The following is a 26,106-nucleotide window of genomic DNA, read 5'->3' on the forward strand; positions in this document are numbered from 1 at the left end:
GTGTAGACTGTTCTGCGACAACAAGGCTACGATTAGCATCTCCGAAAATCCAGTTCAGCACGATAGAACTAAACATGTGAAAGTAGATAGACACTTCATCAAATAGAAGATTGAAGCCCAGATTGTTGAATTTCAATATGTGAAGTCGTAAGATCAGTTGGCCGACATTCTGACCAAGGCAGTAAGTTCCAGATCATTCAAGGAAGTATTAAGCAAGTTGAGTATCGGAAACCCCGTTACTTAACTTGAGGGGGAGTGTTGGAAAGAAATCACACAATCAATGTGATTGATTCCAAATTGATTACATTCCTTAACTAGAATAGAATCACCAATGATCTAGTTACCATATGTAGCATTTGTATATTCTATAAACATGTAACCCTAGCACATATCGGATCAATCAATGAGAATTACCTCCTCTAGATTCCCTTAAACGTTTCTTCAGAAGCAAATTTTTAATCTTATTATAAACATACTCCGTATTCTATCATGTATCATCAAACTTGATCACAAATATTTACCTCTCCTCGGAAGTCAACCTTAGGAGGTGGCGTTGACCAACACAATACTTCCAAAAAATTACTCAGAAATCCTTTATCATATGGATTTTGTGACGACGCATAATACTGATGAAAATTCTCATACGCTGTCTGTATAAAATAATAAAACATATCAGAAATTAAAATCATGTGATTTATAAGAATATCGAAAATTAAAACGTGATTTTAATGAATTGTTAGTACTATTAGTTACCTGATTTAATGCAACAAAGTACAAATTGTAGCAGGTAAGGACACCAAGTAACAAAGCAGCGGCAAACGTGAATGATGCCAACGCCAAAGTCTCGGGGCAATTTCTCAATAAGTCGATCAAAACGACGTTGTTTTGAGACATTCTGTGTCGAATGGTTTGGAAGGAGAATGCAAATATGTACGCAAAGAGAGCTAACGCGACGAAGAGAAAGATGATATAGAGTCTGTAGTTTCTCTACAAAATCAAATTAAAGTCATCAATCAGTTATACATATTAAAATTTCGAAGAAATTATATAGTCCACATATATGTGGTCGATAAATGCAAGTCTAATAGTATAATGCAATCCTTAAATGATTTTAATTGATTTACGTACTAAGAGAAACTATATTGAAAAACAGGTGCAATCAATTCATTTAACTTAATCAAATTTGTACAACTGAGAATCCAAATATATAGGCCTAGCAACATTAGATGCATTCAGTTGAAGAGTCATGAAACATTTAACTTCTAAAGAGTTACGAATTAAATGTTGAACACTTCATTATCCTTTGGAGACTCTTTGGTATCCTCAACTCCTTGAATGCTCAAGCATGGAATGCTAACACGTACCAAACCAATACATTGGCCTATCCAAGGGCAATGGTGATCAAATTTCTCAACACAATTGTCGCAAACATCACAATGCCGACTTCGCGGTGGTCCATATATATTGCAAATCGCACAATACTTAACCCTCGCTTCATCTCCTTCTACTCCTCTTTCGACTAGGAGCGATAATCGCTCCGGGAAAGAATCCCCGGGTCGGTCGTACTAACCATTCCCAAATTGACAATAGCCTATACAAACACTTTCCTTAGAAAAAGTAATTCCATTTTCAACAAATCGTATTTCATATTCTATTTCAATTATGATGTCGAATTAATTTGACCTCGCATAATTTATTTTATAAAAAATTCCAAATAAGTTGTACTTACAATAGAGGTCAAGATTAAAGAACCTATGACCTTAGGAGCATAGGCGAACGAAACAACGTCGTTCGCAGCATAAGCAGCGAAACTCCAACTCGACATAGCAATCGCCATTGTTGTCAGCACCAGTCCTCTCGGTCCGGGCAACAGAGGAGGCGGCGCCGCAGAAAAACACCTGCATTGAGTATAAGTGAATAAACACAATTTAATCTTAAAATTTAACCAAAAATATGATCCATTTTTTAAAAACTAGGGATAGTAAGGGCATGTGCATTATTGAGTTGTACGTTGTTTCCGGGCCAAACATGGTACAATCTTGTGGTCCGATCGCCATGAAAGGACTTGGGCAACCGACGGCTGAGAATCCTTTTAGCAGAAGCTAGTTTTTGTCGTAAAACGATGAGATTTGGTTTCGTTTCTGCGTTTTCAACCGTTGCTTCTGCTTTGGCGGAGGATTCGGATAGGGTTATCTCCGGCTGATCAAAGTGTGCTGATTCTGCTGTCTCCGGCAATGTGTTTGAAACGGTGTCGTTTGGTTTGTTTTTACCGTCTGTTGAAGCCATTTTTTTGTTGATGTATTGGTTTTGAGAGTTCAAAATGCAGATAAAGGCGCCATGAAAATTATTCAACTGACTTGCAGTTATGGATTTAAAATATTACTCCACTATGAATTAATAAGAATCATTTGATTTGTTTTTATTTGAGTTTATTTTATAACACATTATATTGTATTATACTTAAACACGTGTAAGTATATTTTGTAAGTTGATCAAGCTAGTTGGGCTGAGCAAAATATTCCTTTTCATGCATGTTTTTTAGTTTCTCATATATTTTTAATCTGTTTAAGTATTCCAAATTGAAATAGTAACAAAGGATGGCTAAAGTTATAATCATGTGAGCTAAGTTTATTCTATTGCAGTTATTTTTGTAATCATATAGTAATGTTTAGTTTAATGAAATTGTTATTTTTTTTGTTTAATAGTAGATCAATTTAATTGAAATTGATATATAAGTAAGAATTTACAAAGAAATGGGAAAATTAAGTGTACGATATACGAATACCAAGTGAAGTGCTTCTTAGTGATAATGGGTTGTAAATGTTAAGTGAAGTGCTTAAAAATAATTGCCAAATCTATGAATAATATGAGTGAAGTGAGCATGGTTATAGGTTGTTGATGCCCTCATAGATAACAATGATGGCAGCCTCTATCTATTCACGAGCTCGTGGACGACTCAAGCGCCAAAAAATCGCACCTCGGATCTACCAGTAGTCTTCGTCTCTAAGATACTTCTGTAGCTCCAACTGAACCGTCGAATTGAACTCCTCCTCAATCTTGCTTTATCTGCATACCTGAATAAACACGAACAGGCGGAGGGAAACTCAGTAATTCGGAACACGGTGTTGAAGAGCCAGTGACAAATGCATGGGTACAGAGGTACATATATTGAGGTGAAAGGTATTCGAAGTAGCAATAAAGTTTTCAAGCACAAACCTTAAGCTTCCTAGCATTTTTGCAAAAACATTTTATGGCTGCTTTCGAGATGCTTTCTGGATCTAAACCGAGCTTCATCAGTATTTTTCTTGACGAGCTTCTCCATGACAAGAAAATCAGCCTCGGCCTTAGCCTGATAGATCTTCTGCAGGGAGACACACAGATAGATCTTCTGCAGGGAGACACACAACCTACAAGAAAATCAGTATAAAGACTTGTATGGTTGTGTGTGCTGTTTTGCTCGACAAAGCAGTAGTCACTAACTCAGTTGAAGATGTCATATCCGGAATAGCTCCCTCCAGAGGCTCCTCTCCGCCTCCTTCATTAGCTATGAATTCCTGAATAGTGAAGCAAAACATGAAATAATACAAAAGCAGACTTTTTATCTGGAAAAGTATATCTTTCAACAACCATTCAGTTTGTAATATTTGTACTTAAAGCTAAATAGTGGAACATCAAGATGATTTATTCAGATTCATCAATTTCAGTACTACAAAGTGCATTTCAAGACTATACTCGTTTAGGCTGTCGGCTAATAACATACATATCTGTCATGAATCGAAACAAACTAATTCCTTGAGGAGTGGACTTTGAAAGAAGCTTTCATGGCTTCTTTGTAATTGTCTTCATCAGATGCAATCTTCATTGCCTTGATTAAATCCTTTAGCATTGATCGAGAGACCAACCAAGAGCAATTATAACTAAACAACATGCAGCTTACATGAATCACACCTATCCATCTTGCACAAATTACAACAAATACTACTCCGGCTTCAATCTACACAATTACAAGGAGCATCAGATATTTCGCTGCGAAAACATGAATCAGACACATCTAACCATCTCAAAAAAAACTAGTACTATTATTCAAAAGCCACAATAACACCAAAAGGGCAATGAATGAACAATGCACATAGCAAAGTAACATGAAGAGTGATCATGATCCACACCTGTGTGGCAACAACCAAGGTAAATTGTGAAAAGAAGGATGGATTGGATAATCAACTTCTCAGGATACTCTTCAATAAACTTAGCCTTCACTGCACCATTCAACTCCTGCAGAAATGAGCAAACGGTTTTCGCCTTTGACTGCCCAAAATTCATGTGAACAAAGAAGAGACTCACATAAAAGTTATAAAAGCAATGAAAATTAGGGCTAGCAAAGAAAAAGAGTATTAAAATTTGTACCCATTAAGTTATTTCCGAGGTGCCCGGGCTCAACTTTGGAGCCATCAACAACAGTAATGCTTCCAACTCCACCAAGAACTAAATTTTTAAGGTCTCTGAACCGGTGGGCCCACATTTCAGCAAACATATGCTTGATTTCTCGAGGGATTCTTGTCCTTGCTCGCCCCCAAATTCTTTAAACAAAAGAAAAGGAGTTATAAAGAACGAAATTGTGCAGTGGGAAAATAGTGGGAATTGAAGAGAGGGAAATATGTTAAAGCTGACGATCGTATTTGGTTTTGGGTTCCACCATTGATGATCAGCTTGGTTAATGCGCAGAGAGATTTTAGCAGAGGTTTTTCTTAGAGATGGAGTGTCACTGTGAAAGGCCTGTTTGGTTTAGCGCATATAGGAAACAAATGTTAAAAGTTCTCATAGAATTACTATATAAATAATTCTTTTTTCTGAGCAAATTGAATAAGAATATCCTAAATTATAAGAAATTTATTTTAATGCATCCACAAAATTAATATTTTTATATTTATAAAAACTGTCACATTATATACGTTTCTTAATATATAAATTCATTTATATTTTTGATACTGTATTAAATTACCTAATAATTTCTTTACTCACACTATATTTATTAATTATTCTTAAAACTACATAAATACATTTCTTAATTATTATTACACATTAAAATACGTGTTGCACATTATGGTTATTTGGGGAAGAGGGAGTAATACATTTTTTTTAAGCTAGTACTATGATTTAAACTAACTATGATCCAATCATATGGTTTGATTGAATCTTAATTAAATCTATAGGATTTAGTGGTGTCCAAATTTATTTGGTGCCTTTTTTTTAGGTTTTATGTGGTCCAATTGATTGAATCGTAATTAGGTCTATAGGATCTAGGGCAAGTCTATTTTTATTTAGGGGCGTTTTCCTAAGTGGTCCAATCCATTACACAATACTACTACTATGATTTAACCATTAATTTTCCAAAGTTGTTAATTCTTATCATATTCTAATTAAACCAAACTACTTTATTGCTAATTTAGATTTGTATTTTATTAAAACAAAATTATTGTCATAAATGCAATACTTTTCATTAAGTAGCAGGAGTACTCCTTTTCATTAAGCCAAGTGGCATACAATTGAATCAACTCCAAACAAATCATTGCTCTATGTGCCAAATTTCAATTTTAATAACTGTGTGGCTAATTTCTAAATTTGAGGGAATTACATGGAGTAATCTGTAATAAACAGTGCCCACCGAATTGGATTCGATTTATGATGAACTTGAATACACTGATTCACAGTTCACACTCGCACATCACGTAGTGGAGTTAGATTGATTTCGAAGCGCATGTAGCTTTGCTGAATCCCATTTAGAGAGATAAATATATATAGCGAGGAGGAGGAGGAGGAGGAGGAGGAAAAGGAGAAAAAATGGCGGTGAGAACTGGGGTTGTGAAGGCAGTTATCGGTTTAATGGCGATTTGCTTGGCAGCATATATAGTAGGGCCGCCTCTGTATTGGCACTTGATGGAGGGATTGGCATCTGCTTCAGCTACTTGCCCTTCTTGTAACTGCGATTGTGATGATTTGCCCGTTCTCTCAATACCTCAAGGTATGTCTACTTGGTTCGATTTTTGTGCTAGATCTATCGCGATCTCTGTGTTTGAATAGTAAATTGTGAATTAAAGTTGTCTAGGGTCTGATTTCTTAGAATTGGAGCTCGAATTTGGATGCATTGATCTGTGATTGTTTGATTGCTGCTCGAGCTTTTTTTTTTTGTTTAGGTTTGTTGAAATTGGTCGGATTTTTAGGGTTTAGATTATTGTATGTTGGTGTGAGTTTTATAAAGATGAGGACTTGGCTCTGTTAGATAGCTTGTTTCAGCTATCGAGTGTTGGCTTTTGCCCATAAGTGGCTAAAATCTTGATCTGAGATTGGGCCATTTTGTGGGAGTTGTAATTGAAATCATCGTGTGATTTTGATGACTTGATGTTCTTGTGTGTGGAGTGGAGACGGTTCTGTTTGCTACGATATGAGCTGGAAGGTTCTGTTGGATGATCGGATCCTTAAAAGACTATGGCTTCTGTCACCTGACTATGTAGTTGACAGGATGTTGAAATCTAGGGCTGTTGTCATACTGATAGACCATCATTTAGTGGCTTAATCGCTTAGATATTATGGTGCTGATTCAGGGTTATAATGGGTGGTATAGTATGGGAGGATTATACATTTAGGAGATGGCTGAGTTCTTAATTGAATTCCTGTCAGACACTCGAGAAGATTAGAATATACGATAGGTGTCATAAATATTGATATTAGAGCAATGTAGATCTCAGTAAGATGATAGCCACTGATAGTGATCTGGGATTGAGTCATTTTGTGGGTGTTGTAAATAAAATCATTGTTTGATTTGATGAATTGATGTTCATTTGTGTTGAGACGGCCTCTGTTTGCTACGAATTGAGTTTGGAGTATATGTTGGATGATTGGATGCTTGAAAGACTATTGCTGCTGTCACCTGAATATGTAATTGATAGGATATAGGAATCTAGGCCTATTGTTGTGCTGATAGACCATTGTCGTGTAAGAATCTTGGGCTGGCAGTTTCTGTTGGATTATTTAGTGGCTTGATCATGCTGATCCAGATCTATAATGGGTAGTGAGGACTGTACGTTCAGGAGATGACCGAGTTCTTGATTGAACACCAGTCGACACACCAGAACACCGAAAAATACAATAGGTTTTAGAAATGCTGATATTAGAGTAATGCGGCTCTCAGTAAAATGCTAGTCGCTGATATTTTTTTCGTACTTGAGTATGTTGCAACTTGCAAGGCTCGTATGTGTGTTATGTCATTTTGTCATATGGCATAGATAGTGATTTTCTAAGTGTCACTTTCTTTACTTGAATCTGTTGTTATAATTTTCTTGTTTGGATTTTGTGTTATTTTTTGCTCAAAAATAACATTTGCTCATTACTTTGGCTCTTGCAGGACTTCATAATGCTTCCTTTGCAGGTAACCACAGTATTCTTTGTTTTAATTACCTTACAATAACATGTTTACTATTCCTTTGGTTCCGGTATCTTGATTTTTTCATTGGTTGGATTCATAAAGAATCAAGATACAAGCGTCACAGAATAATATCCTTATTTTTCTCGATCCGTCCTTACACGACTTTCTCTTGCTAGAGTATTTTCACCCTTTTACCCTTAGCTCAGTGTATTCACATAGTGCTATTTTTGGACCTTAATTTTTATGTGGATGCAGCTGAAAACATTAAATAACGTGTATTTTCAGCAGCTACCTACTTGTTTTTACTGTCTCTATAGAGTATGTCTATAGATCATCTTTACATCACATTAATTACATTTGGAATTATGATGCCGGTACTCATTGATTTATGTTCTACACTTTGAGGTGGTCCCCAATTCCCTATTAATTAGTATTCAGTTTTCGGGATCATTAATTTATGTTTTACATTGACCATCTTTTGTACGTGGAAGAATATTTTTGCATTTATTCATGTCACATTATTAATGGAAAACTGATAGCAACCTAATTTAGATTTGAAGTGTCCATCTTTTATATTCCTTCTGTGTAATTTAGTTTGTTTTCGAGCACATATGATTGATGCTCTCAAACTATCTGCTGCCTTTACTTTCCCTTCACATCTCGCAGATTGCGCGAAGCACGATCCAGATGTGAGTGAGGACACACAGAAGAATTTTGCAGAGCTACTATCGGAGGAGTTAAAGTTGCGAGAAACAGAAGCTCAGGAGAATCAGCAGCATGCTGACATGGCACTGCTTGAAGCGAAGAAGATGACGTCCCAGTACCAGAAAGAGGCCGACAAGTGCAACTCTGGAATGGAGACGTGCGAGGAGGCAAGGGAAAAGGCTGAAGCAGCTTTATTAGCGCAGAAACAGGTGACAGCAATGTGGGAGCAAAGGGCACGCCAAAAAGGTTGGAAGGAAGGAAACGGCAGGGCTCAGTCCTAGCTGTATTATCTCACGCAGTCTGTAAGAAATACCCAAACATTGTCATATATAGTTTCTTCCAGTCAGTTAAGCGGGCATGGTTCTCTGCTTGAAGGGCATCACAAGCTCCGAATACCTGGTGTTTTTTGCTGAAAGCAAGCATCAGCTCTTTCAAGTCTGAAAAATATTATATCTTCTTCATGTAGAGGTAACATTGTCACCATTATTGTTGTTACTATTATTTATCAAACTTCCTTCTTCGCAATATTTCATAATGTTACATACATAGTTCTGTCGAGGGGAACAGTTTGCTTTAGGTTGAAGCAGATATGGTTCTTATATTGTTTATTGATTGATCTTAGAAATCCAAGAAATGTTTCAGAGCTTAGTGATTGTGTACTGTTAATACTTTATATTGAGTATTGAGAATATTAATCATTGTGTTCTTTTAAGGTTTAGAAGTTCAATTTTTGTGTTATATTCTTGATTTGAACTGGTAAACATATTATTTTGCCGTGTCTCTTTCATACATTGACAAAAGTTGACGTAAATAGACGTCGTACTGTGTGACGATACATCATCATATACAGCGTAGCCGCTGTCACTTTGCCTTTTTGAGAGCAGTGACTGAACCAGAAGAAATGGAGATCTCATCATATCTCTGAAACAGGTAAGCAAGAAACACAGCCGCAGTTTGAGGCACGGCGTCCTTGGCCGCACACTGCTTGTTGGAGGCCGATGGGCCCGGAGTCCCCATCTGCGGCCCGTTCGACCAGAACAGGTATTCAAGTAACTCCTCTCCGCCTCTTTTCTTTGAGAATCTGTTGTACACAAATTCCTCTGGGTTCTCAAATATTTTAGGATCCCTCATCACTAGTGGCTGGAAGCCACACAGCAGCTCGCCTTTCTTGATCTCGTACACTGTGGTGTGCGAGCTGAGGTCGAAGTTCTTTCGAGCTCGGCCGAACTGCTGTGGGACAGGTGGATTCAAACGCAGTGTCTCGTACACGAACGAATTCACCAGGTCCATCTCCCTCACTGTCTCGAAGCTAAGGATGTTGTTCGAGAGCTTCTCCCGCACCTCCTTCCTCAGCTCCTCCTGCACGCCCGGCTTCTGCTCGCTGAGGCTGCTGAGGAGCGAAAGGAAGAAGAGGGAGAACCCTCCGAACGCGTTGAACCCGAGCATGAAGATGAGGTTGTGGATGGCTTCCTCCTTGGTGAGCTTGAACTCGGTTTGCGCCCTCGCCAGTGTTTCCCCGGCTCCGTTTTCGACAAAATTCGCGAGCTTTTGGTAATCGGATTTGACGAGCCAGAAAGGGTAGGAGAATGAGTGGAGGAAGATCTCCTCGAGGGGTTGCACGACATTGATGCTTATTGTGGGGAGGAGCTGCACGGCTAGCCATTTGTCGATCATTATGTGGCCGGATTTCTTGATCTCCGGGAAGGCGGATGTGTCGGCACCGAGGAGGGTGAGGCTGAGGAAGGAGAATAGGAATTCTTGGAGAGGGAAGATGTAGCTGGCGGAGCCTCCGTCTCCGGCAGCGGCGAGTTGGGATTCGAGGGAATCCCACATCGCGTCGAGGGTGGTGGTCATGGACGAAACCCATGTGCTCGCGCTTCGTCTTAAGATGTCTTTGGCAAAATCTTTGATCTGCAATTAATTTAAAAGATGAGATAAAGGAATATACTATTATACTAAGTAGTTCCGAACTATCAATTTTTATTAGTTATGATAACAATTGTTAAAAAATTTATAAGTAATGCAACAAACTAATAATTTATGCTTCCTTGCCTAAGAAATAGTAGTCCATCCAAAACAAATTTCGTGGTTATGAAAGTATGGGTATTGGGTAAGATAAGAAGATAGGATAATTCAGATTATAGAAAAAATATAATTCATTTTTTAAGCATGGACCACAATGAGCTAGATGCACATGCACAAATCAGTCGAGATTATTTGCATCCATTACGTGGAAATGATTAATAAAAATTACGTTAAATTTTAACTCATAAAATACTCAAAGCTTACCAACAAAATTATAGAACATGCTATCTATTACTACTACTATGAATTTAATCTGGATATAAATACTGCAAGGTAAAACAAGCTTAATATTTTTAGATATTAGTATAGAAATAAAGTCATGAGAGAAATATTTAAATTTCTATGTTAAATTATTGAATTATCGGGAATTCCATAAAATAAAGGATATGGGTTGATATCTAACAAATACTCTCTCCATTTCATTATATACGAAACATTATATGACGCGGATATTTAAGAGATCTGAAATTATATGTGTTATAAATAATAGAAACATGAATAGTTGTAAATAAGTGTGGTGTTCGTCTTTTTCAGTGAATGTTTTATGTTCCACTTTACCCACTCTGGTTAAATTAAACAAGTCAAACTATCTAATGCATGTTTCAAATCTGATCTCTTCAACATTCATGTTATTTGTATTTGATATATATACATAATTTAAAATAACAAACTAAGTAGGAGTATAATTCAATGAAAGCACTACACATTTTGATACATGATGCTTGAAAAAGAGTAAAATCGCAGGAACTAAGCAGATGTATCTGGTTTGGACAATAGGGTGATATATCAAGAAAGTACTTATGAGATGCGAACCTATAACACATTATATAAATACTCCATGTATGTAATTGTGGAAATATTAACGGAAATGCATCAGGATTCTATATTATTGTCTCACTTTTTGGAGTCTCGTTATATTTCAATTTCATTTTCCTATAAGTTTGAAATTTATAAGTATTAGTAATTGTGATTTTAATAAATATATCATTTTAAAAAGGGTAATTGTAGAAATATCATAAAACGTGGTCAAATTCTATTTTGTACTGCAATTTTAAAAATTAATCAAAAAAATAATGAAGTTTTGATTTGTTCGTCGTTATCTTATGGCGATTTTTTTTCATAAAATTATATCTAATGTCGTAGCTGAACAATATTATACGGACATCAACACCGATGAGTCCAAGGATGTCATTTATTCTTACAAAATACACATCGTTTAGTTAAAAACGACATCAATATATTATATGCAAACGGCTTTTGCCTAGAAATAATTACGAAAAACATTCAAATTTGAAGATATTTTTAGCTGATTATGAAAATTCAACGAACCATAATTTGACTAAACTCCATGATTTTCCGAAGATGTAACCCTTAAAATAAATACTAGGACTAGGAGTAGTATACAAATTAAACTGGTGACAGATCTGCAAAAAATCTTAAGATTCTCTCTTCTTCATAAAATAAAGTTTTACCTCATTAAATGTCTATCTTCTTAAACAATGGCAATGCTTATCTGTGTGCAGTGTGTGTGAGAGAGAGATGAACGTACTTGTCCATGCTTGGTTTCTGCAGTATCCAGATAAGCACAAACCCTGATTCCGCCGGTGTAATTGACGCTAGGCATGAAATCGCCGACGAGGACGTTCGATTTATCGACGAGCTCCGCGTCGAACAGGTGGCTGAACGACTTCACGTCGAGCAGCGCCACCACGTTCGGATTCACGCCGGCGAAGAACGGGAACGCCGGCGGCACGTTCGTGCGGAACACCGTGCTCTCGTACTTCTCCATCCTCTTCGCGAAGAAATTCTGCGGTCCTTGCAGCCAGAAATACTGCAGCCGGTCCGACAGCGGCCCGATCACCGGCCACCCGTAGCTGCCGGGGATCGCCGCCCTCTGAGGCGCGGCAGACGGCGACAGCGGCGCCACTGAGAGGGATGCATTCAGCATTTCTGCGGGAGAGAGATGGCCCTAATTTGGGGGGGAAATTGAGGGTTTTTAGAATGTGGAATTTGAGTTTGGAGTGAAATTGAACTTCAATTTTGGATGAAGAGATTTTTTTTAGAGGAGAAAAAAGGTTATGCTATAATACAAGTGTTTGAGCTACATTATTGAGGACGCTGTAGATTTTTTTCTTTCTAGCTTGTTGAACACATTATTTAATATATGATGAGTAAATAAATATGTCGTGTATTGAGATAAATAATTAAATAAAATATCTTTTGATGTGGATCGAAAATCAGAATAGGGTTCGGATTCTAATGTAGAAAATATAATGTCGATAAGCTTGGTTCACGTGAAATATATTGCTTGTTCCCATTATTTTTCCTTTTTTGATTACATCTCAATTATTATTGTACTTGGCAAATAAAATCTGTTTGTTCTTACCAATGATAAAAATGGACAAAAATAAACCAATTAGTGACCATATTAATTAGTTTCGTAAACTAAAATTAAAGATATATGCTGCTATTACTCCAATAATAACACTAATATATTAGTCTAGTTGACTGTTTGGGCAGATTAACATTAGTAATTAAGACTACAATAAAATAATGTAATATGCGTAATCATGCTTAAGTAAATAAACATTTGAGTTCAGCAGTTGCTTTCTTAGACAGATCAGTTTATTTCCGAAATCTCGTGATATATTGGGTATCTAATTTTGATTGAACTTACATTATAATCCCATTTTTGGATGTTATAGTTCAATATTAAAATAATAATCAATACTTTGATAACTGCAATGAAGTCCACAAATTGTTAATATCATCATGATTGGAGAGTTACATCTAGAAAAAAAATTCCCAAAAGTTGTCATGAAAATAAGTTAATTTGACGACAGGCCAATAATTGTAGGTGAGTGACGACAGATGTAGCGAAACAGATATATTGTACTCCCCCGTCCTGCACTACTTGCACTTATTTCCTTTCTGGGCGTCCCAAGTTATTTACACCCTTTCCATTTTTAGTAACAATTTATACTTACAGTCGTAATTGTTGACTTTGTCTATCACTCATTCTTTAATCTCCGTGCCCAAAAGGAAATGTGCGAGTATGCGGGACGGAAGGAGTATTGAATTTTGATGCTTGGCTGTCACATTTTTCAGGTTTGGGGACTTGAGCTACAGCATGTATCTTGTCAATATTTGACGTATGCATTAAAATTAAAAATAGGAGTATGCATTTTCCTTGTCCATAAGAATAAGCTACTCAAATTTTAATACTCGGTCAGCTTGTTTGAGGGAACATTGGGCCTCTAAGAATAAGGGGATGGGATCCCCTGCTCAGGAGAGCACAGTAGGGGCTGTTGTCCTCTCACATACAAATTTTTTAATAATAAATTTGAATTATTAAAAATAATTAATATAAAATTTTTGTTGTGAGGGGCAGCAGCCCCTGCTGTGCTCCCACCACAGCAGGGGATCTCATCCCAAGAATAAGCTACTCAAATTTACCATTTTGAGAATTGAAAATCGTCAATGTGTGTGTGTTTTGCAAGCTAAGAATTTGGAACACATTCTCTTCAGTTAGTGGTATTATTATTGCGATCGATGGAATATCTCTATGTTCTTATCCAAGAAAATAATGACATGTTTTTTAGTACACTGGTTGGGCATCCTACACGCCATTCGGCAAGTTTGACATAATGTTGTAGATCTCTTTGTTTTATTTTTATCTCATGATCGATTTGAAATACTTTAAAATAGAATGATCTTTTAGTAATTTGGATTAAATTGGAACTGAAGGAGAAAAAAAATTAATTTCACATGTTTGTTCGTGGATTAGAAGTCAGTGCCCTAATTTTCAACTCTCGGTTACTTCATCGATAGAGGAATTAACTACTACTCTCTCTGTCTCAAGTTACTTGAGTCGTATTCCATTTTGGGCTGTTCCAAGTTACTTGAGTCATTTCTCTTTTTCGCTAAAAACAAAACATCTAATCACATCTACTTTATTCCTTATTTTACTTTACTCTCTCTTCTCTCTCTTACTTTATTATCTCATCTATTTTATTCAACCCACTAAACACAATTTTCTTAAATCTCGTGCTAAAAAGAAGCTCCTCAAGTGACGTGGGGACTGAGGGAGTATTAGAGATGAAATCGACACAATCACCATGAGTTGGGGATCGAACTTCCCCCTCCAACAGATCTGATGATGAATAACTTGACGGAAGGAATGGTAGAGACTAGATTTTTTCTTCTATCTTACTTTTTGTGTTGCTTATTATGTCATTTTTTACTAGATAGTACTTCCTCGGTCCCAACTAAATTGAGTTATATTCTTTTTTGGAATGTCCCAACTAAGTTGAGGCATTTTCTCTTTCGACAAAAAACAAAATATCCAGTCACTCTTACTTTATTCCAATACCTATTTTATTCTCTCTTTATCTTTCTTATTTTATTCTTCTCTTCTACTTTTTAATACTCCCTCCGTCCCACTAAAGATAACTCACTTTCCATTTTTAGTTTGTCCCAACCAAAATGACTCATTACTATAAATGGAAACACTTTATCTCTACTTCATTCCCTCTCTGTTACTTTACTTTCTTCACTTAACACACAAAATAGAACTGCATAAAACTCTGTGCCACCTAAGGAATGGGTCATCTTACTTGGGACGGAGGGAGAACAATTTTTTAATCTTTGTGCCCAAAATTTTTGACTCAACTTAGTTGGGACAGAGAGAGTACTGGGCGAACCTTATGTGCAAGTCTAGCTGTTTTGAAGGTGCTATGTTTTTTTTTGGGCTTATGTAATACTCCATGTTATTAATGTGGTGTTTGGTAGTACTAGCTTTTTGGGCTTAGGCTTTTGTCCAAAGCTTTGGTTCAAGCATTTTATTTATTTCAAATAAATTAATAGTATACTAAGAAAACCATCATATATAACCTGAAATGGTGCTAAATAAGAGCCTCCACAATGGTGGCGAGCGGACCGGCTAGCAGATTTCTGGCGCTGGCCGGTTCGCTCGCCGAACCATTGCAGGCGGCGAGCGGCAATTCGGCGAGAAAATCGGCGAGCGCACGCCGATTTTCGGGCGCTGGCCTATCCGCTCGCCGGTAGGCTGGCCGCCATTGCAGGCTCCCGATCGGCGAGCGATCGGCCAGTCCATTTTTTTATTTAATTTTCGAAACACTATATATACGCGATTTGCACGTCATTTTCATTCGCACCACTTGTTTTAACGAGTTTTCTCTCTATCTTAATTTCTGTACAAGATCAATAACGCAAAATGAGTAACGCGGGTGGTAGTAGTGGTGGGGATGTTGAGGAGTAAGAACGGCAAATGAATGAAGAGTTGGAGGCCTATACGACCAGTGAGATGAACCGACTGATACAAAGGGCCTTGCAGCCGGCGGTACCTCGACCTCGACCCTTTGTCCACCGCCGAGCAGTGATTGAACGGGATCACGTAGCTACACATCAGCGGCTATATGAAGACTACTTCGCACAGGAGCCGCGGTTTAACGCCAACCTTTTCAGGCGGCGTTTTAGGATGAGCAGGACCCTGTTAATGCGTATTGTTGACGCTTTGGAGCATCGATATCTGTGTTTCCGCTTCAGGCACGATGCGGTTGGCAGACCCGACCACACACCTATTCAAAAGTGCACTGCGGCAATCAGGCAGTTGGCCTACGGAGGCGCGGCATACATGTGGGACGAGTACCTCCACACCGGTGAGACGACTGCCCTTGAATGTATGAAGTATTTCTGTCAGGGCGTGGTTGAAATATTCCGTGATCAGTACCTTCGAAGCCCTACCCCCAAAGACTGCCAGGAGCTGATGCAGATGCACGGGGAGAAGCATGGGTTCCCGGGTATGTTAGGCAGCATAGATTGTATGCATTGGGAGTGGAAGAACTGTCCCGCTGCCTGGAAGGGGTTCTACACGACCGGCTACAAGGGAAATAATCCCATGATGATCCTCGAGGCCGTAGCTGATTACCGACTGTGGATTTGGCATGCGTATTTTGGGGTAGCCGGGTCGAACAACGACCTCAACTCGTCGTCCCTTTTCAACGAGCAGTGCCAGGGCGTCGGTCCGACCATCAGTTTTGTCGCCAACGACAACCGGGATGATATGGGTTACTACTTGGCGGGTGAGATATACCCTAGGTCGCTTGTCTTTGTAGAGACGATCAGATGCGCATCAGATGAGATGAAGACCTACTTTGCGGAACGGCAGGAGTCGGCGAGCAAGGACGTGGAACGCGCATTTGGTGTGCTCCAGTCTCGATGGGCGGCATCGCAATTAGGGGTCCAACGCGTTTGTGGCATGTCGACTGCATTGTTGATATAATGTACGCATGTATTATCATGCACAACATGATTGTCTAATATGAAGGTGTACAACTGACTAGTTGGGCCAACGACGATAATGAAGCCGGTCCAAGCCACGGCGTGGCCGCCCCCAACGTACGAAGCGGAGTACCTCACGATAAAGCCGGCCGCCTCCAAGCACATGCCGACATGCGCCAAGTGGATGCTCATATTCGACTCCAAATGGATTTAATCGAAGAGTTGTGGCGCAAAGGACTGCACGGCGTTAGTTTTTTTTAATTATGTAATTTTTTTAATCTACTTTTTTTAATTATGTAATTTTTTTAAATTAATGTAATTTTTTTTAAATTAAATATTATTATTGAATTTTCTCGTATTTGTGTCGTAAATTTAATTCCGTATTTTGTGTGAGTGTTAATTATTTGTTTTTTATAATTTTGTTTATTGTGGCTTATAGCTAGCCTATTGCTTGCCCAGTTGTTTGTCCTGATGATGTGGCAGGAGGAGTTTTTAGTGATAATGAGAGTTTTTAGTGATAATGATATGGCAGAAGGAGTTTGTGGATAGACTATGACTGACCTATTGCTATTGTAGATGCTCTAAATAATTCATTTATTCGAAAGAATCTTGTTCACAGCACGCCACCGGACGCGCCTCGACTGGCACACGCTAATCGCAGCCGTCCGTGTCTAGACGCGCCGCCTAAAAAAAGAACATAAAAATGTTTAAACTTTGTAGTATCCACCAACACTAAAGCAGCTACACAGATACTCCACTGCCGCCGCTCCACGCCTTCACCTCCACCTCCACCTCCACCTCCGGTGAGAATCTATCACTCTCTCACTTCATTTAACTATGAATTTCTTCTCCGTATTCGTTTTTTCTTATGTTTAATCGTAAGCGCTTCTGCTAGAATTGATAGGATTTTATCTGTTAAGCTCGTTTTGTTTAGGCGATAAGGTTCTTTGTAATACCAGGTTTATAATCGTTAGTTAGGAAAGCGCTGATTTGATTTCTGTTGTTCTGGCATGTTGAATTAGTTGTGAAGTCAATTCTTCACTGGATTCTGATTATGTTTTTTGTTTTATTTTTGTCTAGTAAATCTGAGCTTCCTTCAACTGGAATTAGATATTAGTGTAGAGAAAATTTCTGGTTTGGTGATTTTATGGTATTGAGTTGAACTATGGTGATGATGATTTATTGATTTATGTTGATGGATTCGAATTTTAGCATGTAACAAGAGGTGTTCACCTCTTTCCTGACTGTTGAAGATAATTTTGCACTTAGGAACTAGAATGAAATATTCTTTAGGAGTGGAAATGTATAACATGAATCAATCGAGATAGTCCAATCTGTGCGAGGGTATAAGGATTTTTGTGCTGTAATTGTGGTACGGACAGCACGAGGTCTGCTGCCTTTGCAAAATGTATAATTGAAGGCCTTTTTCCGTCTATTCCCTTCATTGTGGATGCACTGGTTTGGTAGAATTTATTGGTAGTGAGCTGAAGAACGTTTGCAGAAGAATGTGAATTTAGATGTTTCGTCGCGAAGGATTGGCTTGATGAAAGGATGTGTATCTTGCTTTTTTACTGTAAAAATTGTTGTCAGTGCTATTTGCTATGATATGTGTGAGGTGATGTTAATAAAAATGTTTTTTGTAGCATATGTGCATCCTGCTGCATTATGATCTTTAATTATTCAATTGATAATTATGTTCAGGTGAATGAAAATATTAGGGGAAGTACTGATGTTTCGATATTTTGTCATTTTCAGTTTTGAGACAGTTGAGAAGATGATTGGAGCAAGTCACCACTGCCAATCCCTTCATTATTTAGCCTTTCTAGTGGCAGGGTTGTTGATATCGTTACCTACTGGGACAATAACTGCGAAAGCTGAAGATTCTTCATCAATCATATCGAGATTTCAGGAATACCTCAGAATTAATACTGCCCAACCCAACCCTAGCTACTATGAAGCGGCTGATTTCATCAGCTCGCAAGCCAAGTCTCTGTCCTTGGATCTCCAAATCTTGGAGTTTGTAAAGGGAAAGCCGCTGTTGCTCCTCAAATGGGCTGGCACGAACCCTGCTCTCTCGTCCATCCTGCTCAATTCCCACACAGATGTGGTACCTGCAGAGCACCACAAGTGGAATCATCCACCCTTTGACGCACACCTTGACCCCTCCACTGGCCACATCTATGCTCGGGGTTCCCAAGATATGAAGTGCGTGGGAATCCAATATTTGGAAGCCATCCGCAAACTCCAGGCGTCAGGCTTCCAGCCACTGCGCACTGTGTACCTCACCTTTGTGCCCGATGAAGAAATTGGTGGGCATGACGGTGTTGAGAAGCTTGCGGATTCTGACACGTTCAAGAAGATGAATGTAGGAATTGTGCTGGATGAGGGGTTGGCATCTCCTACTGAGAGTTACCGGATTTTTTATGGGGAGAGGTCCCCCTGGTGGCTGGTGATTAAGGCTACAGGTGCACCTGGTCATGGGGCTAAACTCTATGATAACACTGCTATGGAGAATTTATTGAAGAGCATAGAGAGCATAAGGAGATTCAGAGCCTCTCAGTTTGATTTGATCAAGTCTGGGCATTTTGCTGAAGGAGAGGTCACTTCTGTCAATATGGTCTTCTTGAAAGCTGGAACGCCGTCTCCTACTGTGAGTATCTTTTTGTTGCAAAAGCTACTTGAGTTATTAGTGATGGCAATTTTCCACCCTTCTATGCTTGGTTCTATTTTCTTGATGAAGCTGCATATAATAGCTGGAAATAAGATCTCAGCCTTACTTCCAAATTTGACAAGTACTATACAAAATAAAGAAACTGAAAAGATAAAAAAGCATTTTATGTTATTCCATTATTCTCTGCTATTTTGTGCATATGAAACAAGCTAAGAACTAAAGCAATATTAAAGTTTGTTGTCTTTAATCTTTTCACAATGACAGGGCTTTGTCATGAATTTGCAACCATCTGAAGCTTCAGCCGGTTTTGATATCCGAGTCCCGCCAACTGCTGATGAAGCAGCCCTGGAGCGGCGAATTCTAGAGGAATGGGCACCTGCTTCGCGTAATATGACGTTTGAGGTCGGAAAAAAAACTTATATTGCTGTCTCATATTATCGGACATGACATGATACAATCCTTTTTGTTGAGTTTCGATGATTAGTCATCGTTCTAACGTATTCTGTAGCTGGGTCAGTTCAAGCAGAGGGCAACTATGCACGACAAGTACGGGAAGCCACTGATCACCTCTTCCGAGAGTTCAAACCCATGGTGGCGACTCTTGGAAAAGGCTGTCAGTGATGCCAACGGGAAACTCGCAAAGCCGGAGATCTTTCCTGCCGCAACAGATTCCCGCTACTTCAGGGAGCTTGGCTTGCCTGCGATTGGCTTCTCTCCCATGGCCAACACACCCATTCTCCTTCACGACCACAATGAGGTTACCTTTTTCCTTCTCATACGTTCTTTTCCTTCGAGTTTGCTTGATAAAACGTGCAACAAATTTGGTCTCTTCCTTTATCTTGTGCAGTTCTTGAACAAGGACGAATATCTGCAAGGAATCTCCATTTACGAATCGATCATCAAAGCATACGCGTCTTATGATGAAGCCTCGAGAGATGAGCTGTAACGATGCATCCAGCCGGTGGTAGCATTCCTCTCCCTCGACGAGCCTGCAGTCTTCTGCACGCCGTCGTGAAGAACTCCCGTCTGTATCGAACAAAGGTAGAGTTTAATAAAATGAATCGACTTTCAGCACTTTGGATATGAATAGTATGGTTGGAACAGATTTGATCAAACTCTCTTTATTATACGGGAAAATATTAAATAAATTTGTCTCATCTTATTTTATTTCAGGCTGGAACTATTCACTCGATGTGTTACGAATAATTAACCTAAAAAACGAGAACGATCAAATATATCCCAAAAAATGGGTAGAAAATAAAATTCATGATTGGAATAATTACTAGTTTATGAAATCATTAGGCGTGATAATTGGGCTCCACACGTTCAATTTACCTAATGTTCAAAACCCTAGACACGTAAGAGCAACAATTATTCAAAATTAGTTAGTTGAACTTTAACCAATAATAAGATGAAGCATGACTCCCTGATAATAATTTTCCTCTTCAATCAACAAGATTCAAGTTTCTTATAAATGAAGAATTATTTATTATTATCTTTATTATTATTGAAATTCATATTTATCCTTATTTTACTGCTGTGCTAATACTTATCATCAAATTATTGGCTTTTATTTTCAACTCGATTAAAACCTATAATTGGCGATTGCATATCTAAATAGGTTTTTTTTGCTGATAGTGGGCTCAATATGTATATAATATATATAATCGATTTTCAAGATCAAAATGAAAATCCCTTAATTAACCATTCATAAATTATGACGCGCGTAAGATATTATAGGAGCTTAAATACAATTATTGGTTAATCATTACGCACTTTATATTTACATACACAAAATACATAGATCTAAAAAGAAGGAATCTTAAATTATTCTAAAAATGTTTACTAAGATGCAATGATAAATCTAGCTGGAAAAATTCCATTAAATTGATTTTTGGGTTATCATCAACATCGTCAATTTAAAGTCTTTTTATTCATGCCAGCTACGTCCCGGCAATTACGACCTTCTTCACTGTTTACTTATGTCCGACAACTACGACCTTCTTCACTGTTTACTTATGTTTCTTGTCTCCACCTTAATGGAAGTATACAAAATTAATTTGAAATGATCCATCTTATCAATTTCCTTTTCCAAAAAATTTCTTTTCTAAAAATTTTAGTAGTATATGCTAAAAAAGGGTATATACACATATAAATACATTTTGTGTGTGAGAGAGAGGGGGGGAGAGAGAAGGGTGGTAACTGTATCAGCGCCTACAAATCATGTAAGTAGTTACTCTTCAAATTTGCTTGCAGAAACAGAGCGTTGACCGCATTGATGGCGGCGCCTACATGCAAATCAATTTGACGGCGATCGACTCTTTGATTCGATTACGATCCTACAGAATCCAACTGAAAGCGGAATTGAACGACCGCGAGGTTGCGGCGAGAGGATCACCACAGCGTGGCGGCGGTGTTCTGTTGGCTGGCATTTTTCCGCTGAATTTCTCCAGCTCGCCTCCAAATATTTGCGGAGAAACCACTTCTATATGATCGATTGCAGAGAATTGAATTGGTCAGATTTTGGCGGGACGGCGGGTTTCCTGTTTGGCAGATTTTCTTCATCATTTTACGAGATTGCAGGTACTGTTAAATTAGGAAATTCAGCTTACTTGATGATATGCGATTGTTTGATTGAAGTAATCCGATGCGAAATCTATGTTGTTATTTCATTAGGATTTTTTTACTTTCTTTCTTTTCGTTGGGAAGCTGAGAGTTGATTACATCTTGATTTTATGTGATCACTGTGTGAGTGTGCTGGTTTTTGGTAGGGTTCTAATTTTAGGCTAATTGACTAAAGCAGATTATATAGAACTAGATGAAGGATTACCAAGAGAGATGGAAATCAGGCTGCAGAAACAGTGTGATTGCTTCGCTAATGGGTTTTGATGAGCACCCTCATCCGCCCTTCCATGAAAACCGGAGAGGTTTATCTGAAAGATATGTCCGAGCCTCTGCTTCCATAGGCCTACGGCCGTGTAGGTTAGTTTCTGTTGGTCGTTTGTGTAGGCAAGATAATGAGAGTGAAAGTGATAATGCTTCTGATAGATTTGTGCACTCGGGAGGTAGCAGTATAAGGAAGGGTATAAGATATTCAGGAAATGCTGGTGCTCCAGTCCCAAGTTCATTAGTTGGAGCTGGTCATGGAAGCAGGAAATCAATCGATGAGCATTGTGCGAAAAATGTCCTGAGATGTGAGCAGAAACTTGAGTTTAGTATTGATTCCACAGGGATCAAACCAATCTCCAAGAATGTAGTGTATGATCTCAAAGATGATGAGTTAGATGTGCATAGCAGTCGAGGCTATAGAAAACAGCGGGAGTCTTTAAAGCCTGTAATTAGAAATCTTCCCAATGAGTTGATACATGAAGAGCTACCTGTGAACAGTAATGTGTCTCCAGGACGTAGGTGCAATGCTTGTTCCCGAGCTATGAACAGAATCTCTCAACAAGAAAGGTTCAGAAGCAGATTTGAAGCAGTACTTAGATATGGAAGTGACAGCCATCATCCACATAGTTTACTTCATCGGCCATCTTTGGTCAATGGATCCAAGAAGCAAAATCTTCGAAGGTGGAAGATGGCAAATAAGTTTCAAGAATTTGGAGATTCTCAGAGGAATGGAACTCTTAATCAAATTCTAGCTTTGGCTGATCGGATATCAAAGACAAGAAATTTGGACGGGGAATGTGGTAAAACTGGTTTGTGCAATCCAACCAGTAGCAGTTCTTCACTTCCTAGCAGCACAGATGTTGGGGATGATGAGACTTTGAAAAGCCTACCAGTTTCTGAATTTGAAGAAGTGAAAGATATCCTTTCAACTGGATGGAGCTCGACAGAAAATGAACTTATTGCAACAGAGAACATGTCTGAGGAGCAAACAACTTCTCGGAATGATGATTTAGAATCTAAAAATGGGAAGGGCAAGGATCAGTTTCAGATTTACCTTGGTGTGGATGAAACCATATCACCGGGTTCTAAAGTCTCAGAGCTGTCTAGCTGCTCCTTTTCTTGCTTTGCCTCAGCATTCAACAACCCAGAAGCATACATCCTAGGTATGCGTGACGAAATGGATAACAATCTGGAAAACAAGTTCGGTAAAGAACTGAGTGCAACTGTTGGGGTTTCTTCTCAAACCAATGGTGACCTTGAGTCAGAATCAAATCTGTGTAGCAAATTGGAGGAATGTGGGAAATCTTCTGCTGTTGAAGAAGTTTTGAGCAGAGAGGTTTGCTCTCTCTCTTTCCTGCACTGCTTACCTACACGAAACTGTTCTAGTTCTGTAATTCTGTTTCCATTAAATGTTATGCATCTGGAGTAAACTGATTTAAGTAATTTGATGGCACTGAAACCTACTCTAAATGGCATAATATATACGAAGTAATGGCACTAGTTGAAAAGCCAATAGGATCTGTCAATTGAAGTTTATGTAATTATTAGCTTGATATATCCGTAAGCAAATGCCTCACTAATGGAATTGGATGACCATATGCACTTATTATTCAATCTCTAATTTTACTTACCATTACTGGAAAGAGTAGTAAATGTGCCTAGAATCTTTAATTAAAGTAATGAGTTTTGGATTTGTTATCATGAGTCTACTTACTCTACTTTTATGCGTAATTTGACAAACTTCTTCAGATAAATAATTAGTAATGTCAAATCTTTCCATCACCACTCCAATTAGTATCTGATTCAGGCTGAACGCATTATTTCATAAACTTTTGTTATTAAAGCAAAGCCCACCAATAGCCATAACTAGCTCATCCTTTACTGTTTGACGGTGCGCTAATACTTCTTCCGCGTTCTTGTTTTAACAATGACATATGAAATGCAGGGATCGTTAAACGAATATTTCAAGGAAGAATCAGCTTATTCAAACTTCTCTGCAATAGTTCCTCTAGAGTCCCTGGAGAACTTGAAGAGAATCAATCAGCATAGTCCTGACTCGGTTTTGGAATCACTTGATGTAAAGAGTTCCTCTTTCGAATGGCTCGACAGTGCAGGTACTGATATCTGATGCAACTTAACTTATACTTCTCCCAGAGATATGTGATTTTTGTATTAGTATTGATTTATTTAAATATTTGCAATTGGTATTTCCAGGACTGCGGTTGCAGCTCGAATCTCTAAACTTTGATTCTGGAGAAACTTACTCTGACGGATCTGTCATGGTTGTCTCTGGTGAAGATGACTTCGAGGAGGAGTTTGGTATTCTCCACCATGATAGCAGAAAGGTTAAGTGGTGGCTTGGAGATGGCGATAGCAGGAACTTCTCTTACATGGTTGACGTTCTGGACGAAGCTGGGTTTTTTGGGAAGAACTCTTTCATGGATTTCAAGATGTGGTATTGCCTTGAATGCCCAATAAACCCCTTGGTGTTTGAGACATTAGAGAAAAAATATGGCAAACAGGCATATTGGAAAAGCTCTGAAAGGCAGCTTCTGTTTGACCGTATAAATTCAGGGGTTTTAGAAATCTTCAATCCCATAATAAACTTTCATTCTGTCACAACATCTATACGGAAAAAACTCTGTGCCTCGCTCAGACTTGATGAGGTTGTAGATGAGTTATGGACAAAGCTCATTAGCCAGGAAAAGGAGGTGAGCAAAGAGTTGTCGGAAAAGGCTATGGCCGAATGGTTGGAGTTGGAGGAAGGTATTGATATTATCTGTAGAGAACTGGAGGGCTCATTATTTGATGAACTGGCCATGGAGTGCACTAGTTTGTGGGATTGATAAACCGAGCTTTTCTCTCTCGCCTCACGTTTCCTTTTCCATGCCTAGTTCTGGATGCTTGTACCTCTTTTGTTTACAGTACGGCGCACTTAGGCAAAATCCATGAGAAACACAGAGATGGCCAGATGGGTGTTTCTATCTTGGACAAAGTTTTGGGTATGATATGTAATGCATTCGTGTTCAGTAGATGCGCTCTCCAACGGAACTTGGACTATTGGGAGTGCGGATTTCTTCTCAATTTGCATGTCGATAGATTGTTCTTCCATTCAACAAAGGATCATCTCCTACAGAGTGTTGAAGGTATATAGCTACAAAGGTTTTGTCATACGATTGTTGTATTTGTTGCATCAATGCATTTGTGTGAAAGTTTTCGGCTTTCGACTGAAGTACTGATGGTCAGAGCAGCTAAGATGCTAAGATGTGCTGCTTTATCAATTTTGTGTCTTCTTTGATTCATTGATTGTATTAGAATTTTTTTGCATATAGTTGAGATCTTTTCTTCTTTTTTTGGTTGGAATTCAATATTTTGTCACACATCAACCCGACCTATAATTCATTTACTGGAATTTATTGATGACTACTCTTATAAAACTTCCAAAATATTTTGCTCAGAGGCTGTTCGTACTTGTAGGTTGTAATATCGAATAGTTGGGTTCTCTTTCGATTTAGAAAATATGTAGTGTTTTGATTTAGAAGATATTGGTGAAATTCGAATGATAACGAAATTAATTTTGTAAATACTTTATATGTACCGGCAACTATTAGATAAGATGTGGGCATTATGGGATTTTAGGTTAATGCCTGTATCACTCACCCTACTAACTATCATTGTTTTTCTCAAATATATGTGGATACAATTATATGTCAAACACAAAAATTCTTATGGGCTAAGAACATCTCCAATGGCGGACGTCCGGTCGGACATCCGCGACGGGCAACCGGGACGTCCGCCATTGTGGCGTTTCAACTCGGATACGGACGTCCCGTAAGGACGTCGGATGTCCTCGGACGTGGGGGCGACGGGCGGGCGGATGCCCGGGTCGGACGCCGGTATTTAATTTTTTTTAAGCTCTATATATACGGCTCGTTGAACTTCATTTCATTCGCAGCGTGCAAGGATGTGGAGCAGGCATTTGGTGTAGGGCTGGCAAATCGTGCGGATTGGGTCGTTATCGGGTCAACCTGAT

General features: G+C 38.6%; 5 protein-coding genes and 1 long non-coding RNA gene across 8 annotated transcripts; 3 read left to right on the forward strand and 3 right to left on the reverse strand.

The window, feature by feature from the left end:
- Positions 1–269: 269 nt before the first annotated feature.
- LOC121746147 (probable protein S-acyltransferase 7) lies at positions 270–2,286 on the reverse strand. The gene is made up of 5 exons (XM_042140061.1): positions 2,036–2,286; positions 1,730–1,898; positions 754–987; positions 522–650; positions 270–314 (listed from the first exon to the last, which is right to left on the reverse strand). Exons 1-5 carry the CDS (start codon positions 2,284–2,286, stop codon positions 270–272), a joined length of 828 nt encoding a protein of 275 aa, XP_041995995.1.
- A 490-nt stretch (positions 2,287–2,776) lies between these two features.
- On the reverse strand, positions 2,777–4,629 carry LOC121743518. 2 transcript variants are annotated; one of them, XR_006038289.1, is made up of 5 exons: positions 4,405–4,629; positions 4,167–4,272; positions 3,481–3,554; positions 3,217–3,407; positions 2,777–3,074 (listed from the first exon to the last, which is right to left on the reverse strand). It is a non-coding gene; the product is annotated as an uncharacterized LOC121743518 (long non-coding RNA). The 2 variants fall into 2 exon arrangements; XR_006038288.1 differs by having other exon boundaries at positions 4,167–4,629.
- A 1,032-nt stretch (positions 4,630–5,661) lies between these two features.
- On the forward strand, positions 5,662–8,837 carry LOC121744557. Its single transcript, XM_042138142.1, has 3 exons — positions 5,662–6,019; positions 7,400–7,423; positions 8,087–8,837. The coding sequence occupies exons 1-3, from the start codon at positions 5,839–5,841 to the stop codon at positions 8,404–8,406; spliced, it is 525 nt and encodes a 174-aa protein (XP_041994076.1). The 5' UTR covers positions 5,662–5,838; the 3' UTR covers positions 8,407–8,837.
- A 31-nt stretch (positions 8,838–8,868) lies between these two features.
- Positions 8,869–12,373, reverse strand: LOC121744556 (fatty acid hydroperoxide lyase, chloroplastic-like). The gene is made up of 2 exons (XM_042138141.1): positions 11,760–12,373; positions 8,869–10,036 (listed from the first exon to the last, which is right to left on the reverse strand). Exons 1-2 carry the CDS (start codon positions 12,156–12,158, stop codon positions 8,987–8,989), a joined length of 1,449 nt encoding a protein of 482 aa, XP_041994075.1. The 5' UTR covers positions 12,159–12,373; the 3' UTR covers positions 8,869–8,986.
- Positions 12,374–17,160: 4,787 nt separating this feature from the next.
- LOC121745000 (aminoacylase-1-like) lies at positions 17,161–20,356 on the forward strand. Of its 2 annotated transcripts, none has more exons than XM_042138736.1 (5): positions 17,161–17,316; positions 18,269–19,163; positions 19,449–19,586; positions 19,693–19,941; positions 20,032–20,356. In XM_042138736.1, the coding sequence occupies exons 2-5, from the start codon at positions 18,288–18,290 to the stop codon at positions 20,128–20,130; spliced, it is 1,362 nt and encodes a 453-aa protein (XP_041994670.1). In that variant the 5' UTR covers positions 17,161–17,316; positions 18,269–18,287; the 3' UTR covers positions 20,131–20,356. The 2 variants fall into 2 exon arrangements, with proteins under 2 accessions (XP_041994670.1, XP_041994671.1); XM_042138737.1 differs by having other exon boundaries at positions 19,702–19,941.
- Positions 20,357–21,383: 1,027 nt separating this feature from the next.
- Positions 21,384–25,530, forward strand: LOC121743751. Its single transcript, XM_042137111.1, has 4 exons — positions 21,384–21,767; positions 21,988–23,409; positions 24,019–24,187; positions 24,288–25,530. Exons 2-4 carry the CDS (start codon positions 22,003–22,005, stop codon positions 24,917–24,919), a joined length of 2,208 nt encoding a protein of 735 aa, XP_041993045.1. The 5' UTR covers positions 21,384–21,767; positions 21,988–22,002; the 3' UTR covers positions 24,920–25,530.
- The last annotated feature ends 576 nt before the right edge of the window (positions 25,531–26,106 follow it).

The sequence above is a fragment of the Salvia splendens genome, chromosome 8, assembly GCF_004379255.2.
Source record: "Salvia splendens isolate huo1 chromosome 8, SspV2, whole genome shotgun sequence".
NCBI lineage: Eukaryota > Viridiplantae > Streptophyta > Magnoliopsida > Lamiales > Lamiaceae > Salvia > Salvia splendens.

Excerpts from the sequence above, each read along its gene's own strand:
- LOC121744556 (XM_042138141.1), bottom strand. The coding sequence starts at position 12,158 with ATGCTGAATGCATCCCTCTCAGTGGCGCCGCTGTCGCCGTCTGCCGCG. Across the intron at positions 10,037-11,759 it reads CAGAAACCAAGCATGGACAA|ATCAAAGATTTTGCCAAAGA; the intron begins GTACGTTCATCT and ends AATTAATTGCAG.
- LOC121743751 (XM_042137111.1), top strand. The coding sequence starts at position 22,003 with ATGAAGGATTACCAAGAGAGATGGAAATCAGGCTGCAGAAACAGTGTG. Across the intron at positions 23,410-24,018 it reads AAGAAGTTTTGAGCAGAGAG|GGATCGTTAAACGAATATTT; the intron begins GTTTGCTCTCTC and ends TATGAAATGCAG. Across the intron at positions 24,188-24,287 it reads CGAATGGCTCGACAGTGCAG|GACTGCGGTTGCAGCTCGAA; the intron begins GTACTGATATCT and ends TGGTATTTCCAG.
- LOC121744557 (XM_042138142.1), top strand. The coding sequence starts at position 5,839 with ATGGCGGTGAGAACTGGGGTTGTGAAGGCAGTTATCGGTTTAATGGCG. Across the intron at positions 6,020-7,399 it reads CGTTCTCTCAATACCTCAAG|GACTTCATAATGCTTCCTTT; the intron begins GTATGTCTACTT and ends TGGCTCTTGCAG. Across the intron at positions 7,424-8,086 it reads TCATAATGCTTCCTTTGCAG|ATTGCGCGAAGCACGATCCA; the intron begins GTAACCACAGTA and ends CACATCTCGCAG.
- LOC121745000 (XM_042138736.1), top strand. The coding sequence starts at position 18,288 with ATGATTGGAGCAAGTCACCACTGCCAATCCCTTCATTATTTAGCCTTT. Across the intron at positions 19,164-19,448 it reads CTGGAACGCCGTCTCCTACT|GGCTTTGTCATGAATTTGCA; the intron begins GTGAGTATCTTT and ends TCACAATGACAG. Across the intron at positions 19,942-20,031 it reads TCCTTCACGACCACAATGAG|TTCTTGAACAAGGACGAATA; the intron begins GTTACCTTTTTC and ends TATCTTGTGCAG.
- LOC121746147 (XM_042140061.1), bottom strand. The coding sequence starts at position 2,286 with ATGGCTTCAACAGACGGTAAAAACAAACCAAACGACACCGTTTCAAAC. Across the intron at positions 1,899-2,035 it reads GGCGATCGGACCACAAGATT|GTGTTTTTCTGCGGCGCCGC; the intron begins GTACCATGTTTG and ends TACTCAATGCAG. Across the intron at positions 988-1,729 it reads CTTTAATCTTGACCTCTATT|AGAAACTACAGACTCTATAT; the intron begins GTAAGTACAACT and ends TTGATTTTGTAG.